This window comes from Exophiala xenobiotica (assembly GCF_000835505.1).
Source record: "Exophiala xenobiotica strain CBS 118157 unplaced genomic scaffold supercont1.5, whole genome shotgun sequence".
In the NCBI taxonomy this organism is placed as follows: Eukaryota; Fungi; Ascomycota; class Eurotiomycetes; order Chaetothyriales; family Herpotrichiellaceae; genus Exophiala; species Exophiala xenobiotica.
In genome coordinates, this window is record NW_013562490.1 from 3,937,827 (window position 1) to 3,957,345 (window position 19,519).

Genomic DNA, 19,519 nt, shown 5'->3' on the forward strand with positions numbered 1-19,519 from the left:
CAGACAGGCCGGGAGATCTCCTCTCTGCAAAGTCTTCATATCACCCGCAATCCCATTCAAGCCAATAGACTACCACTAGGCGTACTACCCTCACCAAGCCGCCAGATTCCTAGAATTCTATCCCCAAACCTCCGACCTATTCTCCCATCCTTAAACTCCCATGCTCAACTCCACCCATTACCCCGGCCTCGAAATGGTTTTGCAGCATCAAACAGGCCTCATGCATGAATTACGCGCTGGCCATTCTGAATGGGGAAAGTTTGGCATGAAAGGATACATCGCAGAGCATGATAACGCCAGCGAGGACTGAGGGTCTCCGCCAATGAACTTGTCGGATTTGCGGAGTTTGAGGAAGGATCAGAGAGAACGGCTAGCAGTCGAGTGGTCACAGTGGTCTACTCCGTACCAGAAGTTGACCCGTGCGAAAGACCTTCAATGATAGATACAGTAGTATTGAACAACTTGTCTCATCCTTGCTTGACGCATTACGTTTTACGAACATTGTGTATAATACCACCTATAGCTTCTTCAAACTCATGCCGAATTCGCTAGGTGCCACCACGGAGAAGTCGTAATACTTGTATTTCGGCCTCCCGCCTATATATGGCCTCCCATCCTTTTCGAGTGTCAGCTCATACCGGGTCAACAGCTTCGACAGGTACAATTTCATCTGGTTGACGGCGAGGAATCGGCCGGGGCACGCTTGACTGCCCAGCCCGAAACCCAAAGAATCCTCCGTGGCCATACCCATTTTGAAGGAGCTTTCGCCAGATCGGTTGCCTTCGCGAAGTTTGGCGAATCGACGCCCGTCGAAATCGTTGGAATCGCGACCAAAGGTGTCGGGGTCCGTGGCGATTGCTGCGGTGGCTGCCGTTGTCATGGTTCCTACGGGTAAGCTGAGGCCGGAGGTGTGGAAAGTGTAGGGCTTTGTCACAATCCGATTCATCGTTACTGGAATCTCGGTCAGCGTGTACTTCCACCCTCGAGATTGGGTGACTTGCATAGAAACACGGGCGTCAGTCTCTGACTCTCTTTCAGAAAGCAATCCAACTTGAAGAGTGCATCAATATTGATGCTACCGTCTGACCTTTGAGCATCGAGAGCTTCTTGACGCAATTCCTCTAGATATTCAGGTTGGCTCAGCATGTCCATCAGTGCAATGCTCATGGTCTTGGCTGTAGTGTGGATCGATGCAATCAAGGTCCTCATCATGGTGTCTGAGAAATCCTCGAGGGTGATGTTTTCTGGCGCACCACCCCAGAGCCACTGAAATCCATATGACTGTTTCCGTAGCTTGGCCTTTTCGTCTGAGCCTAGCATATTGCGGCTCTTGAGATCTTCGTACATGGGGGTCAATTGTCGCTTGACATACAGTCGGCTTTGGCGCAGCCTCCGCACGCTGGGGATTAGTGGTGCAACAAAAGTTGCAATGAACGGCGGCCAGGCTCGGACATCGTCCGCGGACTTGTAGCGGTTGACGGAGAAATCGATGGTTTGTCGGATCCATTCTGAGTCTGAAGCCAGTTCCTCGCCGCAGAGAAGAGCGTTTGTGACGTTGGCAATGGCAGGCACAAAGAAGTCCATGAAGTTGATGGAGGTCGTCGACGACGGGTCTTGTGGCAGGTACTTTCCGAAATATTCGTCGATTCGATCCGACAACTGTTTGGTGATGCTCTCGAGGTTTTGATGGATGCCGACTCGTAATGCCTTTCCTGACCAAGGCCCACGGTGAGGAGCGCCCGTGTAATCCTGCGCAAAGATGACGGCGGATGCCAAAGCCCAGCTGAAGATGTTGTTTGGCAGATGTTTCATCTCCTCGAGATGATCCTTGGGGAGGACCACGCGATACTTGACCGAGTAGCCACCGATTGGAATGGGCACTTTGAACGCAAGGCCGGCTTTGTTGTATTTGCGATAGCCAGACTCCAGCAAGTCCTTGAGGTCGTTGATATATCGTTCTCGGTCATTGCGTCCATCTGTAAAATCGTGGGTGGGGATGTGATTCCAGGCTCTTGATGTACGCCAGCTCTGGTAAAGACTGGCAAAGACGATGGCGAGGGCGACCGGAATCAGAGCTACAAGAGTAATGCTTTGATGCATCCTGACTGAGTCTTGACAATTTGACAATTCTTGGATATGCAAGCCACGAAGCCATGGCAGTGTGTCGGGTCTCCTCAGGCTATTATACTGGCGATACGCGCACGAAGGCACCGGTACTGCAAACGCTTGTGGCAATGCCTCGACGGAACAGCCGTGAAAGATAGTGGTGTCGGAATTGGAATTGGTATTGGGATACCCCGCCCCTCTGGGACTCCCATTTGTCACGGAAGAAGCTGATCGGGGCGCTAGCAGGATGATGGGGGCTTTGCGGGGTCCTGCCGCGGAATCAAGACCTTGACACTGAAAATTTGCTTCCGATTCCGTGGCGGGGAATTCGATCTTCACTCTTCAACGTCACCTCCGGTCAGAAAATATACCTGGTGCGGCCTGGTGAGCCCCTGCTGCTTCAAACTCAACCCATTGCGTACGGCCCGCGGTCGCCCAAGTCGCGGTCCAAGGAGCACATGGCCGATGAACCGACAAAAGTGCAGCGGCTGCCGTCACGACATGCATGCAAGGGCTGCCGTAAGCGAAAACAGCGGTGCGACGGTCAACGGCCCCAGTGTGGAGGATGTCGAAGCAGACGGCTAGAATGCCACTATTCTTTTGAGGGGCCGGCAAAGCCTAGTAGACGACAGGTGAGTGTTAAAACCTATCTCTAGCAACTGTTCTCGTACATGTACCACCGCTTTGCAAGATTGATGACTGTATGTCAGGCACCGCGCCGATTCATCCTCAGAACAGCCCAGTCTGATCTCGACTCCATCGGCAGAAGAGTCGGGTCGTAGTGCTCCTCAGGCCCAATGGAAGGGCAATGCAGTCCCAACAGGGTCTTCTCGGCCAGGCTCTGTTTTTGCATTACAAGGTGTACCTGTCGTCCCCGCAAGAGCGTCATCGGATGTTAGCCTCGACAGCCGGACCCCTTTGGTCAGCACGTTTCTATATCCAAACACGTTAACGGCCGATCCAACCTGTTGGCAGCGAGTGACGAGTTCAACCACCAGCGACGCGCCCGCTCATGACTCTGAGTTGGCCGACGGGTACTATGGCGGCTCATCAGCATTTGCATTCGTGTCTAAAGTACCACGAGAGACGCAAAATCTTGAAGGCGTCCACTTGCACCATGGTCAAGCGGTGGGCTCGGCATCGACCAGTCCTCAAGGACTCCATGATAAGACTCGCAACCAAGGTCCTGCCAATGGCGCGTGGGCAAAGCAGTTGCCAGAACGCATACTGGCCGACAACCTGGTCGATGCGTATTTCGACCGAGTACACCCGCTCTACCCATTCCTGCATGAAGGGAGTTTCAGAGCCGAATATGAGAACATGTGGGGCAATGGCGACCAAGCGCAGTGTCGGCGTTCGTGGTTTGGCCTCGCTAATGCGGTATTTGCTCTAGGCTGTGAATTTTGTGAGGATGTTGTGGCGAACAGCTTGGATGTAACCGTCACCTGTTTCCTGGATCGTTCCCGCAGCGTGGTCTTACCTCAAATCTCAAAACGGGGTAGTTTGGAGCATGTCCAGGCTCTCTTGTTGCTGTGCCACTACCTGCAGGGCGCACTTGAGCTCAATGAGTGTTGGACGCTGGCCGGATGGATGATTCGGACGGCGTACAGCATTGGTCTTCATCTGGATGCCGACTCGCTCAGCATCTCGAGCGTTGAGAAAGAGGTTAGGAAAAGAGCCTGGTGGGGCTGCTTTGCGCTGGACCAAACGTTGAGTATGAAGTTTGGTAGACCGGCGTCCATGCGTCTAGAGGATGCACAAAGTGTCCCTCACCCACTGGCCGTGGACGATCAATACATCCATCACGAAGCGAGGCTACCTCGACAGCCGATCGGCCGTCCTTCGATCATCGAGTTCTTCAACCACACCATCCAACTGACATGTCTCATCGACGACATCCTACGCAATCTCTACTCCACCACCAAGAGGGTCGCACGTCGAGGTCATGTAGACTCGATGGTCCCTGAACAACAACTTGCCGAGTTGATTGTCCTGGACGAGCGGCTGAGATCATGGTGGCATCGCAAACCATCACATCTTGCTCTCAATTCGCCAAAATGGGACAGCCCAGTGTACCGACGACAGCAGACCGTCACGCGGATTCGGTGAGTGTTGCATTCCCATCCCGGGCGATTTTCCTGTTGATGGCCCCGCTCATTCTCGCGCGAGGTACCTACAAATCATGATTCTTCTGCAGAGACCACTGCTGTTGATGTTCAGTCGTGAGTCTGTTGAAGATGAGCTCATTCACACCATTGCTCTTGCGGGATCGCAGACTTGCTTGGCTGCGGCCCTGGAGAGCATGCGCTTGATCTCAGAACAATATCATCAACAGCGTTTGAATTCCATCTCCTACAATCTTCATTGTAAGTGTGCTCAGGTACTCCAGACGAACGACGCTCCAACTAACTGCTGTGCTACAGATGTTTTCACTTCGCTGGGTGTTTTGTTGCATATGCAGAACATGGACCGATCTAAGCTGACGCTGGTAGACCCAGAGCAACTGATGGCGAGCTCGGACGCCCTGGATCACGGCATGGAATTTCCTGAGGAATGCTAGCCATAACAATCCCTTGGCATCACGATATCTCGCGATGCTGCAACATGTCCGAGACTTAATAGGCCGAAACGCCTTGGATGGCATGGGCAACGATAGGGATGCGCGGAATCTACCTCACCAGCAGCCAAACCACACCGCTGCGGTATCGGCAGATTCTTGGCTTGACCTAGCATCCTGGCAGACGCAGAGATACATCACTGGAGATGAATTCGATCTCGACGGTCTCGACCTCGATGGTTTCTTCTTCGGACCTTGAGCCTCCGTGACATCATGCTTGTTGAGCAAGTCTTCCAGGCTGGCAAGAACAGCATGACAGCCATGTGAAGCAAGCAAAACAAAAAACAGTGCAACGTCCCTCCGGTGTGCAGCAGCGTTTTTGGTGCATCTGCGATCACGACATATCCATATACGTCTTGCGACGTCCCCATCTGTAACTAGGGCAGGCTGGTAAGCCATGAGATGTCTTCGGGATGGTGCTGGAATTCTGTCAAATCAAAGTGCTCGAGATTTGAGGGACCGTTCGGAATAAAAGCATCAAACCCTGTCATAACAGTGTTGGCATTGTGCAAGGCCCAGTGACTTGGATCTTTCGAGCCGTCGGCTGTCGTGGTAGCATGGTGGACTATGGTGTCATTCGACTGTACTGGACAATTTTCTGCGAAGAGGACGCGATCGAGGGTGCTAGGCATTCCAGCGACACGACGGCTTTCGTAGCCAGTCTGCACGTCTTGTGTATACGCCTGCTGCTGCTGTTGCCTTGAGAGGTCGCCCGATGACTGTGCGGCTTGGCTTTGTGTCTGACACTGGAGCTGTGGTTGACCAAGATTTTGGTGTTGTACCTGTTCGAAGATGGCATGAAGAGCAGCGGCGCATTTCTTGGCGTGTGCTCCGAAGCACTGAAATCGTTCAAATATCTTGATGACCGCGTGACAAGCGTTGCTAATGACACTCTCCTTGACCTCAGCAACGATGGAAGGATGTAACCGTGCTGCAACCATGACTGTGGCCGCAGTGTAAAGATAGAAGATACTGTACCACCAAGCAGGTAATATATCATCAAGTTCATTCAGTCCCACGTCTGACATGTTTCGCTCAAAGAAGGTTATCGTGTCTAAGGCTGTCCGCACACAGGAAACAGAACAATGCAGCGCAAGCTTGAACGGCAATCGGTCTCCTTGGCTCAGGGTCCGAGTTTCGTGCTTGGAACAAAACCTCGACAGGACAGGTCGAAAGAGAAGAATGCGGACATGGCGGTATTGAAGCCATATAATGTTGGTCTGACGGCGGTGCGTCGTAGTCTTACTGCCATTAGATGAATTTCGTAAGTGCTCCGGTAGTTCGTCCACCCAAGAGCTAAGTTGTTTGTTAATCTGGAGGATGTTGCCGACAGCTCTTGCGCCTAAGTTGCCAAAGTAGGTAGCATACATCCCTTCACTTTGCTTTTGCGAGGACGCTGTGCTGTACAGCGCCAACAGCGTGTTGCTCATGATATCGTGCAGCTTCAAAGATTCGAGAAAAAAGGGAGATGCGGCTTGCTCGGCACCGTCCATGTATGGCGTATTGAAACCGTCGCAGTCGGAGCATTTGTGAATTGTCGGAAGAGGTACGGCAGATGCCGCTTGAGAGGTTATCATGACGGGTCGTCCAAATGTCATCGACAAGGTGCGATCCATCAAAACGCAACCGTGCCAGACCATGCGGAGCACGTTTCCTCGATGCATGGATTTGACATCAGAATTTGTTGAGGGCAAGTCGAGTGCTAGGCTCTGCGCAATACGTACGGCTATCCCGACGAAGATCCAACATTGCTGGGGATTGTCGGTACTCTGAAGGTACTGTCCCAGAAGAAGGAAACACTGCACTGTGAGAACGGACCGTCGCTGCATGAGCTCCAGGCCTAGAAGGTCTTGAGAACGTTTGTAGAAGATGTCTGCCGCTTTGACGCGTTCTTCAGCGACGATGGAGGAGTCCAGGAGGCAGGCAATGCTGAATATCACATTCATCAGGCACAGGAATGTAAGCGCATCCTCACCAAGGTCCTTTCCAGTCCATACCCGTTCGTACATGACTTTGACTTCCTGGATGTCCAGGAAAGTATGCAAATTCCCCATCAGCCGCCAATAGAGATTTAGTAGGTAGTCTGCTCGTTGCCTGGGCGGGAGGACATAGTCTAACGACGGTCGTGCTTTGCTCGATTCTGGACCTTCCGATGGTTGAGTATGGCTTGGTGTGGCTGCGGTGCTCTGAGAGTCTGGAAAGGCCCCCGTGTGCCGGTCAAAGACGCTTCTGATATGGTTCATAAAGCTCGAGGCGCTCGAATCGCCATGGTCACCGACTGCCTCCTGGTCGTCGTGTTGCATCAGGCCTAGCATCGCGTTGTTTCCAACACTGTCGGCAGTTGGCGGCCTGGCCATGGGATCCTTTGTCAACATTCGGGTATGTGGCATTGAAGGCGGCTGCCCATATCCCTCATTAATTTCTAATCTTAGTCCAACACTCTGCTCTTTCGATCTACCGCGGCCACGATACTTTCGCAAACCCCAAGTGCAGACATTGATGGGGGCAGATCTCTTTTGGCAGGGCGCACATACTATTCGACGATACAATTAGTTCATGAGCACGCTGAGAAGAGTGCGGCCAGAATAGTGCGACCCAGAGCAATCGATCAAGCCGTTGTAACCGCATCAGAAGAAGATTAAGCATGCTCACCTGGTCGAGTACCATCACATTTGATCTTCCTGCCCCTACATTCATCGCAGGCCGCACTGATCTTTCGTCGCTTCGTGGATTGCACTGCTTCCCGAGGGTGGTGATCCAAATACCCTGTCACAGACCCATCTAGGAATGATGGGAACATCTCTGACCAGAGGGCCCACCTCATCATGGTCAATCTTCAAGCAAGACTGGGCCGGGACCTGGGTCCGCAACGCAAACAGGACGACGGAAGCATCAATGCGAACATCACTAGTGGTTGGGTGTGTAAGGTGGCAGAAGCGGATGAGGAGCTCGGGAGGAGGGGAGAAAGCAGAAGGCCGAAGGCAGAAAGCTGGTGGCCGTGATGGCCGGAATCTTTTTGGTGGTTCGCAATTGCCGTGCCGCGGGTGAACTGACTTGCTAAGTCATCCGGGCTTTTCCCCAAATATCATTGGACGTCGATCCCACCATCGCCACCATACAGGTCGTGATAGGTGCAGTGCCTACATCATGCGGATGCAGATTTTAAACGTGGAGCCCCGCGTTTCTGCAATACGTGTAGCACGACGGAGCGGGTTGAGAGCTGGATATGCCAGGAATTCGCTATTGCGAGTGACTGCGGGCAATGACAGACCCTCGCATGCTTCTTATCGTCCTCGGCAGCAGTGCGTCTCAGCAACGGTGAAGGTCCTGCCTTCAATCCTATAAGACTACGATATTCCCCTCCGCCATTTGCCAACCTAGAGGCCCAGCGACGTGTACTACCATGTCTTCTGAGCATATCGACCCCAAGGCCTACGCCACCGAGCATGATATCCTATCCCACAGCGACAAGGAGGTGGGAGATCCGAGTCCAGCATTGAAGCTCGATCCCCACGGCTATCCATTACGTCCACAGCCTTCTGATGACCCGCTGGGTGCGTACACTGCTTTGCTGAAATCTCATGTATGGCGGCGATGTGCTGATATCGGTCTAGATCCGTTGAATTGGAGTCGCACATGGAAGCTGGTGACATTGCTTCAGGTGTCCTTCCTGTCATTCCTCGGTCCATTCACACAAGGCTTCATTGTCAGTTCTCGGTCGTCCCTGTTCCTGGTGGTCGCGCTGACATCTGGTGCAGAATCCAGCTTATGCTCCATTGGCAAAATCCATGCACATTACCATCACCGAGGCATCCTACAATACTACCCTTTCCATTGTGACTGCGGGCGTGATAGGATTGTTGCTCTCGCCGATCTCGAATATTTATGGCCGGCGACCTGTTTACATTTTTACATCAATCATCGGCATTGTTGCAGGCGCTGGTTGTGCCATTTCCAAAACATGGGGAACCCTGCTCGCTGCGCGTGTGATCGTCGGTATAGGGGTGGCTCCAGGAATGGCAATTGGAGGCTCCGCGGCCTCGGACCTATATTTCATGCATGAACGTGGCAAGTAAGTAATATGGACCTCGAGACCAACCACGCAAGCTAAGTTACATTTCAGGTTCATGGGTATTTATGTGGTCTTGTAAGGAAAATCTGCGTTGCACCTGCTGTCCTCTGGCTGACTCGAGCACGTTAGCGTCACAAACGGCGCCCATATCGCCGCCCTCTGCGGTGGTTTTACGGCACAGAGCCTCAGCTGGCGTTGGAGCTACTGGGTTCCCTGCATCGCTCTGGCTGTCAGCTGGATTATCAACATTTTCTGCCTGCCCGAAACACTATATCACCGCAACAATTCGACAGGTGAAACATACAAGCGTACGAAAAATCGGTTGGCCCTCTTCACCTTTCGATCGACTGCTGGTAAGCGGCGTGTGAAACTGTGGGACATTACACACTGCTTCGTCATGCTCAAGTATCCATCGGTGCTCTTCTGCTTCATCTACTACAGTTATGCCTTTGGTATCGGCACGGTACTGTTCGCGGTCACCGGTGCCGCGGCCTTCGGTAAGATATACCATTTCGACGTCGCACAGGTTGGCATGGCTATCGGGTTGTCGACCACGATAGGGTCCGTTATTGGTGAACTTGCCGCTGGTCCGGTCAGTGATCGAATCCTGTATCTGTTCATGAAGCGGAACAACGGTCGAATTTCCAGCGAGGCCAGACTGACAGCGACTTGGCCCGGGGCCTTTCTCCTGCCCGTCGGCGTCATCATCGAGGGAGTTTGCCTGAAGTACAAGACGCATTGGATGGGCCCGGTTATGGGCATTGGCATCGCCGCCTTTGGTCTTCAGATCGTCTCAACCAATATCTACGCATACTTGGCGGATTGTTACAAGCCACAGAGTGCTGAGGTCTCTACTCTGCTCAACTTCGGCCGTCTCAGCTGCTTTTCATTCACATTGGGGTTTTACATGGTCAGTCATCGCTAAAGGCGCGTGAAATTGATTGTTGCTAATATCCCTGTTCACAGAACCCGTTTGCTGAGGGGACCAGTTACGCGATCGCCTGGTGTGTGATGGGTCTGATTGGTGTCGTTTTGTATGGTGGTATCGTTTTGTTGATGTGGAAGGGTCAACACTGGAGGGAGAAATTGGGTGCACCAAATTTCCACCGAGACTTGTGATTACTACTACGTTTGTCTGTCTGTGTTTCCTTGACACCTACTCCTTGATGATAGAAGCATTGATGTGTTGGAGTCTGTGATTACTGTTGTACGCACCAGATGAGCGCAGATGTTCCGAATAGTACTTCTGACTGTACTTCTACAGATTGCTGCTCGTGTCTGCAGCTCCGCCGGCACCTTGTATCTTGCGGCACCAAGCATGATCTGTTCCAGCCTCCGGCCATCATCGCCTCCTAGGTTATGCACGAGATTCGGGAATTAGGAAGCTCATAGCCGCTGATAGAGATTAAGGCATCCGAGAAGTGATGATACTTTTACTGCCCAATCGAATCGAGACTACTAGTAGTACAGCTAAGCCAGCCATATTTAACCAAGGCACGGGACTGTAGACGTTGTCCTTCGATCTGTTGCAGAAATAGGCCATACCAAATAGGCCGCGCGAAACCGAGCGTCAGACATAGTGTTTTCCGGCCTTGGCACTATTGAGCGGTGGTGACCGAGCCAAAATTCATCGAAATATTGGTCAGTCAATATGAATTTGAAAGTCAAGTTGCGGAATACGAAACCCGCTCGTTAATAGCTCACCATCAATGTCAGTGTTGTCATCCTTGCCTTCTTGCCGGCCGGCACTTGGAAGAGCTGAGTACCCAGCAGCTTTGCACTAGTTAAGAAATCAACAACGTCAACGCCATCGGCTCCTGGCGAGCCCATCTCAATGCCATACAGAAAATTGTGCGTGGAAAAGTGAGCAAAAGATCCTTGTAGTCTCCTCCACTTCCACAGGGGCTACCGCCATGAGGAATATATGGAATGACAGTCTGTCGCCGGATCTGGTTCGATTCGTCCGCCAGTCTCCGGGGTATCTGCAGGTATGACCGCATCCTACTGCTAGCAATTTGGGTCACCGGGAGGCTTTTATTGGCTTGAACCGTATCTGGTCTTCTCTTGATCGCTTTTTCCTCCATGAACGCCAGTCCATCTTTGTTCTTTCCTTGCACGATGGCAAGCATTTGAGCATCCCTATGAGATGACGGATCGTCATCATTCTCTCCTCTTCGACAAGCTTAGGCACTTCAAGTTGTCCCTCCTGTACCCTCTAGCCGGACCTCAACATCCGGTACAGAACGACTAATGTTCTTGATGAGGATTGCCGACCTTTCGTCTACGGCCTCGACACTGGTACTTGAGTAAATTTCCAGTTATCTCCCTCTTGCAGGTTTGCAGCTCAGAGCTTGTGTAAGACCTATGCTCGAATTTCTGAGCACGCCGTCAATTAAGGAAGACCACGGACACAAACCATACAGGGAGGCTACCCCTATAACGATCTTGCCGGTAACCTCAGGGTGACTCGACTTGTGCACGCAAACGCGATGAAGGATGACTTCCGGGAGAACAGGAGATTGGAGCGGACGCGGATCAAGATTCTAGTTTCTTATCCTCCGCGATTGTTCAGCAGGATTCGTGGCTCCATTGGCCAGAGGACGAAGAACATTGAGAGGTTCACTGCTGCCCGAGCACTGTTTCTAAAACCAAGCATCGGCAAAATCGTTTGCTTCGGCACTTTCTTTTGGCTCCGAGTCTTTGACAAGGTCTTGGCAAATAACTTGTACGGAATAGTAAAATAAATAATATAATAAAGACTTCGCGAAAAATCTCTTAAATGAAATGATTAGTAAGCAAGGAATCAAGCAAGCAGCTGATCCGCCTCCGGGGATGTGGTCTAGTGTAAGTAATAAATTTCACCTACAGTAGAAGGTCAACACCGTCTAACATACACTAGGGTATGACGTGTAAGCATCGCAGCACACATCTGATCCGGGCAGTCATCTGATATAGCGACAGTTCCTTAGCAGAAGTGGAATCCTGAAAAGGGTTGTCTACAACATCTGGAAAAGGGTCAGTCTGACTTCTTCTACCATCATTCCAAACATTCAACTAACATCAATTAGTTCTGGGTTCGATTCCCGTAAGTTCACCCACAGCTACTAATATCAGTAGTAAACAGGAAATTAACAAAATCCGTAGAGCTTCTCCACTCAACAACTTTTTTCCCGCACAGTTATGATCCGCAATTACGAAATTCTGGTATTCCGTTTCGAATCACCTTTTTATTAGACATCTCTGATTGAACCTACCCTGAGACTTTTGCCTTGAGTAGGGTCAAATTGGCTTCTCTGGTATTAGGGATAAGCGGCTGGCGGATGGGGAGGATTGCAGTAGCAGCCTCATGTGTCGCTTTTTGGAACTCAGCCTTGCGGCACAGCCCTGCGATGCTAAAGGCTCGATCCAAACCAAAAAGGTACCTAGCTAGTGAAATCGTTTCCATTAACTGTAGGGCAACAGGATGCCCTTGCACAGATGGCCGAGGGATTTCCGAAGCCGACACAGTCGCTATCCTCGGTGCAAGATTGGTAACAGAATCCAGTCCAGTCAGACTGACATATATTCATACCGTTTACCTTTTCGACACAGTTGCAAAAGGTTCCCGGTGCGGCGTCTGGGCATTGGAGTACACTGCACCGAGGAATAGGACCCCGTCCTTGGCAATTTGTCGGCGTACATGCTCCAGAACTACATTTGTTGTTTGTCGCACATGCGTGGTTGCAGCTACCGCAATTTTGTGCATCTGACAGGGTATTCAGTGCCTTGCCGGAGCAGCAATTTTGGCCAGACGGAACAACGGCTCCACAAGCACCACAATTGGAGGGATCCGTCATGGTATTCACAGCTTTGCCGGAGCAGCAGGTTTGGCCCGATACGATCTGGTTGCCGCAGCTGCCGCAGTTGTGAGAACCTGTAACAGTGTTGACGCACATGAGATTGCAGACAGCCATGTTGCTATTCGGAGACACATGGTCCTTTGCCTCGGGCAGCCAAGCTGGTACAGTCTGATCCAGGGGAGGGGAAATTGGCAGCACACCATTTGGCGCATTTAGAGTTTCCTTGAGAAAGAACGGCCAAGGGAAGACCTGTCGACGTCAGTATTACAATACAATTACCTCGCCGGGGGCAAATGAACTGGCGACTCACCAACAACGATCCAAACAAGTGAATTGGAGAGCCAAATCATAGTGCAAATAGTCAACGGTGGAATTGTTTAGGAGAGGAAGGGTGAGGAAGCTACGGCAGGAATGCAACATGACGAAAATATGCTAGCTTGAGAATTTTTCCTTCGTAAACGAAGCAGACGAAGCTAAGAAAAGCGATGATTGAAAGGGTGTCCCTTTATACGCTCGAGATTTAGGAATTTACCTTCCATACTCAGATCCCTTTGCATGCAAGCGTCGAGAACATGGTATTGACGGCTGTAGCTTCAAACTTTCCCTTCACCTCCTTAAATCCTGTGCGTTGTTAAGGCCTAGCCCCATCGAAAAGGTTCGGTGGTGCTGCTGATGTCTTTCAACAACACGACATGGTCAACATCCAGGGGACACTTCGCCGGACTAGGACACAGTCCAAATCCGGTACCCCTATCCCTAGAAGTAGGGCAAATATTTCGTGTTGCGAACACGAGCACGAACCAGGTTCACTAAGTGACATTCTCGCCTCATTTCGCGGAGTAGATACAAGTAGCTTCTAAGCGAGAAATAGTAGGTCCGCAGTCCATTTTTCCCTACCTCCCCGAGTTACCGCTAAGTACAGCACTGGTGTAGACACTTTGCTCGTGTGCGGCTAAAGTTAACGCCTTCCGCATTCTGTCGCGTAACCAACTCTCAACAGCCCTAACACGAAGTGTTTCCGCGGATGTTGTAGTGGAGCACCTTGGGATACGCATTTAGCCACAGCTTCGTTGCGCTGGGTTCGCTGCCTAGTGGGCGATTCTACTCGGCGGCGATAGACTAGGGTTAAGCCACTTTATATCGGATCGTTATCGGATCGTAACGCTCTTGTCGAGCGTCGTCGACTCCCGTAGCGGTTATCCGCGACGACTAGGTCGTCGCTAACGCTGCCCGAGCAGATCCCTCGCTCTGTTCTTGTGACCCACATACCGAGCTTCAGGTCGTCGAAGTCACACTTGAGATGATGTCACGCGCGAACCAAGCAATGGCATATTGCGCAATCAACTTTGTGGGTATAGACCTTCGACTCTTGCCAATATTTAAGGTACGTGACTTCGCAACTGCGTCGTCGCGATCCATAGTACTTTGCCCATGTCCTCTATACTAATGATCGTCAAGTTTTTATTGATTCATACCTCAACAGCGTTGCGGCCTTCGATTGCTAATATTTCGTGGTCCTCGTCCAGTCTGCTACCAAGAGCGTCTTCCTCAACTATACCAAGAAGCCGCCGCCGCCGCCGCAACCAATGTCAAATCCCCTCTATCACAAGCGGGAGGCCAAGTAGCCACCCCCAGTCTCGGGCTTCTTTTCGACGTTGCGGTGGAATCTGACCAGGACGCCGCCCTTTCCGAGATACCGTGGCCTTCACTACGGACGTGATGCTCTTCAAATTGAAGTGAGGCTAGTGCTTGGGGTCCAAATTCTGTACCGGTTCCAGGCGGCTGCGGGCATACCAAGAGGTACACAATTTTGACCCCAAGCACTAGGCTCATATTGTGCCCGAGTTCCGCCAATGGCCTGCGTATGCTTTTCGCGCAAGTCACCCAGCGTTTGCTGCGCCTCAATATATTTCTCGGGCATCTCTTTTGCTGCGTCTGGCTCTTATTTCATAGCCGCCAAGGCAGACTCGCGTTCCTGAACAGCAACGGCCATAGCCTCTTAATAAGTCTACTCGACTTCAGTGTGCGGTACCCTACATACATTCCTTTAGTCCACCGTTACCAGGTAGGCCAATCATCCTTATCATACCTGATTTGAGACCTTTGCAACAAGGCAGTCTCGATACAGACCACGGTCCTACACCGGGCAACTTTATAAGCCACCTGCTTCTGTCACTACAGCGTGACCTACGGGAGATACGGCTGCAAACATTTCGAATGATCAGAACGACAACTCGCCCCCTCAGGCGGTCTACAAAACATCAATACAGTGTCGAAAGCGTAACGTTTCCCCCAATCCAGACCATCCTCGCAACTGCCTCGAAAGCCACAGCATGTGCACTATCTCACGGATTGCGGAGAAACATTTGTCTGCGGAGCACTAGTCAACCATACCTGCATAGCAAGGAGATAGCTGCACAGCAAGGAACAGCGCCACAACGTAATGTTATCGCCGTCTAGAGTCCTATTATTGTTCTGGTTATTACTTCGTCGATGAAGTATTAAGCGTTGATCAATCTCTACCAATTCACTCGCAAGCGTGACAGGACGCTACATTCCGCACATAATACCGTGATGTCCCCTTGTGCCCCGCGAAAGAGCATCATATACGCCGAGGCACAAGATTCAAAAGTAAAGATATTGTCATTCCTGCTGACGCGAAGCACATTCGGGCCGTCCTGTGTGGAAGCATCGATGGCGGTTACTACGTCTATCGCGTCGCGGATCAACCACCTCTGCGCCCGGCAGCTGCGTTCATCGTTAAGAATGCTGCTACAAGATATCTCGTGGCAGTTAACCTCATTGGTACCTCGACAAGAGGTGGCCGGCACCCATCGCTCAAGGGAAACGTCGACCATCGTCCACGAGCCTCTGTCCCGTTGATCGGTGACAATAGCGATCATTTGCCGCCTGAACGGGGTCCCTTTATGCTGCCGAACCACTTTCTCAGCGAGACTTTGACGTCTCTTGTTGGTTCATCCGCAGCAATGGCAATATTGCATGGTAGGGCTGCAGATAAAGGTTCCCACATTAATGTACAATTAAAGTTGACGTGGTAGCAGGACGGATTTCTACCACGGTAACCTTCATAGACTCTGAGTCCGTCGAAGAGTGCTAGAAAAGCAACAAAGCTCACGCTGTCGTTATAGGAACGGCCCTCGCTGGTCACGTCAGGAATGGGAAACAAGGCAATGCGCGTGGGAGTTCCTGGCCCACGGCAAGGTTGGTCGCCCCTGGACTTGCAAGAGCTTTCCCCCAATACACCACTTGCTTTTCTCAACTGTAGGTCTCTAGATGCGACGGACCCTCGTCAGCCCACCGACCATACCCGCCTATATGGGACTTGGAAAGCTACGTACGGCATGAAGCCCTCCTTCATTCTGACCGGACTTGGCCCATGTTCGAGGGACTCCGTCAGGCCGCTACCTTGCTTCGTCAACAACCCTGGGCAGCGCTGGTCTTCCACGCTTGAATGAATGATCTCTGCAGGTTGGTCTGGGCAGTGCCGAGCAGGGAAGTCCCTTGCACATGGGTCGAGGAGAAATGCTCGACGTCTATCGCACTGACCACGTGGATTCCCAGCTTCGACCTATTTCCGAGCAGTTCTAGTACGTTCAGGAGTTGTGCATGGGCCACCTACTTCGAAGCATGACCGGCCAGCAGGATAGAATCCTCTGCCTTGTCCATATACCCCAAAATGTAAGCACTTTCCCCCCCAGAGGACTAGCCTCTAAATTGTAGCGTTATCGACTAACCTTTCTAGGGGCTCGCCAGTCTAACTTCAAGGCCATTGTTTTACTAACGAATTGCCTATTTAGGACAAAGCCTAGTTTTCTAGCATTCAAGGCATGAATGTACCGCGCTGCATAATTGATTGTTGCCTAACATCCTAACCGAGAGCAAGTTGACAATCAAGGCATGCCCATAGCTGGTATCCCTGGTCCAATTTAGAGCATCTTGCTCGATTTGCACCGTCCTTGCGAGATTGTTGCTATTCACAACGCTGGGGTGGTCGAAGTTATGTGCAAGTAGGGGATGAATAGGATATGGAATTGTCTCATGGCTAATGTCATGCAAGAGCGATATCCATAGTCATTCCCTCCTTATGCCGGGACAGCTCTCTGATGCTGCGTATAAAACCTACCTTACTGGACCTTGACTCCTACAGACCGCACCACCGTGTTACGCCTTGTTCATGTCCCGTGAAGATGGCTGCAATGTTTTCAACTCTATTGCTTTTCATCTACAGCACCGTCTTCTTTCAGTGCACTGTTCGGGCTAGTTGTGAACCAGAATATGCATTCTATCCACCAAGCTACTCCCAAGACACGCTGACAGATACATTTCTCGACATCCAAGAATCCCTGAATGCATTGATCGCCCAGCAAGAAGCAATCAACGATACCTCACTCGCCATCCAAATCGCCTCTTCCAAGGAGACGCTTTTCCAGTTCTATCACACATCGCTGAAGGCCGAAGAAAACAGCCCAGCAAATATAATAAACGGTTCGACCGTATTTCGGATCGAAAGCAACACGAAACTCTTTGTTGCACTTGCAATACTGCAGCAAGAAGCAAAGGGACATCTGAACCTGGATGATTCAGTCTTACACTACCTGCAGGACCTCGATGATGACAAGAGCTCTTTTGACTTTGAAAAGATTACTATCAGGTCTTTGCTATCACATACAAGTGGTCTTCCCGACACCCGTAAGCTGGGCAGCAAAGATTGTGAGACGACAACGGACTCTGGCTAACAGGCATTTAGCCGCTGATGATGACTTGCTGGTATCGCTTTCAGATCCCACAGTGTACGGACTACCTCCTGTCTCAAACAAGAGGATCAACTCTCTCCCTCAATGTGACGCCTTCAGCAATTACACAGTACCATGTACCGAGCAAGGTAGGATGAGACACTCTAATTGCAGTCGGCATAGAATTAACTAGAAGAAAACAAGACCTCCTCCGAATTCTGCCACAATATGGCCCTGTCCTCCCTCCTCACGTCGTGGCATCTTACAGTAACATCGGCTTCGATCTACTCGGTCTTGTACTTTCGAATGTCACCAACATGTCCTACCAGGACTACATCTCATCCTCAATTACCCGCCCTCTTGGTCTGAACAACACTTCCTTTACCCCTCCGGCTCAAAGTGCAGCGAAACTTCCCTATCCGAGCGCCTGGGGTGAGGTCCCGGGTGTTGATGGCGCGTGAGCCATCCCCCCGTAGCCCCTTCCCCCTAATATGACTAACTCCTTCAGCGCTGGCGGACTCTACTCTTCCCCCACCGACATGACGACCTTCCTCCAGCACTGTCTCCTCGCCCACAACAGCATAACTCCGTCTCTAGACTGGTTCTTCCCCATGGCCTATTCCGTGGGTTCACACTCCTTCTTCGGCTTTCCCTGGGAGATTTTCCGCACGTCTGGTATCCTCCCCGACAGTGAGAGGCTCATGACATTCATCACGAAAGGAGGTGGAGGAACCGAATATTACAGCTACAGCATCATCATCCCGGCATATGACCTCGTGGTCTTCCTTGTCCTCGCCGGCGAGCTTCCGGCATTGAACGCTGTCTTCGCTGCAGTCCGCGACAGGCTTGTCATCGGCGCAGAACGTGTTGCCCAACAAACCCTCCAATCGACCTACGCGGGGACCTATTCCGCCTCTCCGTCCTCTTGCACGTCCACCCTCTGCGCCCAAAACCCACAGGGTATCAATTCCTCTCTCACAATAGCCCTCTCCCCTTCTCGCTCCCTGTATATATCCTCCTTCATTTCAAACTCCACCGACACTTTGCAAGCCCTCCTGGCCGTTGCCGGTGCGCAGAGCGGACAAACAGGAACCGTGTATTTCTCATTTACACCTATGTTCCGCACCCTCACCGCCTCGGACCCCGCCGACGACAATCAGACACGGACGGGGGAAGTATGGCGCTTTATCAACGTCATCGACGACACCGGTTCCGGTAACGCGACGAACGCGACCAACGTATGGGACGATTACTGTGTGTCTAACCTCGATCCATTGAGGTACGGCGGTGTAAGCGTGAATGAAGTCATTTTCTGGCGCGGAACGGGTAGTGCAAGTGCAAATGTTGAGGAGATCCAAATCCCTGCATTTCAAGTCGTTTTAGGCAAAGAAAAGAGCGGCTGATTACCGGGTTATCTGAGTCGGAGGATCAAAAAAAATGGCTTTGCTTGATTTGTTTTAATTTGTCTTTGATTGAACTTGGATCTTTCAATCTGGACCTAGGGACGTTGGATGCCGGACCTGAAGAGCTTTTGCAAGGCCAAGAGGGGCCGGCGTGTGGGAAACCGCCAGTTTGATTGCCATACTTAAAATAGTCGAAGAGTCTGTACTTTCGGGAACTATATTTTGTAATGTCCTTGAGTAGAACGAGAGTAGACGCGCTATCAGGGACTGTGGGCGAATGCTATTCACACTGTCACTGCCCTTTTTTACTGTAGGCCTATACCTACCTAGGATGGCCACCGCCAACTAAGCATAGAACACAGTCTACGATGTATTTCTGCACCACCAACAAGTAATAAAGCCTTCTCCATATTCTGTGAACAGCCTCTGTGTGGCCCTAATAGGCCTTTTACTATCCTTGGCCCGCTGATGCTGATGGACTGCCAAGTTGCTTGACGAATATTATCAAAGAGCATACGCTCGAAGCCGTTCAGAGTGCGCAAACATGCTCGGTGCAACGCTTCTGGTAGTGTCCTGTCGCCAGGACCAAAGGATTCGCTCTCTAACTAGTCGTCGACTAAACAGCCATCAAATATCGCCATATGGTTCTTGGCTCTTCTGAGCCCGTCGACCCTCACGGAACCACCCCGGGCGAGCCTATCTCGAACACATAAATAACTCCCTTAGCT

The 19,519-nt window shown here is 51.4% G+C and overlaps 5 protein-coding genes across 5 annotated transcripts; 3 read left to right on the forward strand and 2 right to left on the reverse strand.

Moving 5' to 3' along the window:
- Positions 1 to 517: 517 nt before the first annotated feature.
- Positions 518 to 2,129, reverse strand: PV05_09271 (uncharacterized protein; the record flags this gene model as incomplete). The annotated part of the gene is made up of 2 exons (XM_013458855.1): positions 1,029 to 2,129; positions 518 to 951 (listed from the first exon to the last, which is right to left on the reverse strand). The coding sequence occupies exons 1-2, from the start codon at positions 2,098 to 2,100 to the stop codon at positions 518 to 520; spliced, it is 1,506 nt and encodes a 501-aa protein (XP_013314309.1). The 5' UTR covers positions 2,101 to 2,129.
- A 482-nt stretch (positions 2,130 to 2,611) lies between these two features.
- On the forward strand, positions 2,612 to 4,666 carry PV05_09272 (uncharacterized protein; the record flags this gene model as incomplete). The annotated part of the gene is made up of 4 exons (XM_013458856.1): positions 2,612 to 2,625; positions 2,817 to 4,211; positions 4,276 to 4,472; positions 4,530 to 4,666. The coding sequence occupies 4 exons, from the start codon at positions 2,612 to 2,614 to the stop codon at positions 4,664 to 4,666; spliced, it is 1,743 nt and encodes a 580-aa protein (XP_013314310.1).
- Positions 4,667 to 5,089: 423 nt separating this feature from the next.
- PV05_09273 (uncharacterized protein) lies at positions 5,090 to 7,098 on the reverse strand (the record flags this gene model as incomplete). The annotated part of the gene is made up of 1 exon (XM_013458857.1): positions 5,090 to 7,098. The coding sequence occupies one exon, from the start codon at positions 7,096 to 7,098 to the stop codon at positions 5,101 to 5,103; it is 1,998 nt and encodes a 665-aa protein (XP_013314311.1). The 3' UTR covers positions 5,090 to 5,100.
- A 1,028-nt stretch (positions 7,099 to 8,126) lies between these two features.
- On the forward strand, positions 8,127 to 9,914 carry PV05_09274 (uncharacterized protein; the record flags this gene model as incomplete). The annotated part of the gene is made up of 6 exons (XM_013458858.1): positions 8,127 to 8,277; positions 8,338 to 8,429; positions 8,482 to 8,795; positions 8,847 to 8,870; positions 8,925 to 9,705; positions 9,762 to 9,914. The coding sequence occupies 6 exons, from the start codon at positions 8,127 to 8,129 to the stop codon at positions 9,912 to 9,914; spliced, it is 1,515 nt and encodes a 504-aa protein (XP_013314312.1).
- A 6,928-nt stretch (positions 9,915 to 16,842) lies between these two features.
- On the forward strand, positions 16,843 to 18,791 carry PV05_09275 (uncharacterized protein; the record flags this gene model as incomplete). The annotated part of the gene is made up of 4 exons (XM_013458859.1): positions 16,843 to 17,344; positions 17,403 to 17,537; positions 17,593 to 17,845; positions 17,897 to 18,791. 4 exons carry the CDS (start codon positions 16,843 to 16,845, stop codon positions 18,789 to 18,791), a joined length of 1,785 nt encoding a protein of 594 aa, XP_013314313.1.
- Between the last annotated feature and the right edge of the window lie 728 nt (positions 18,792 to 19,519).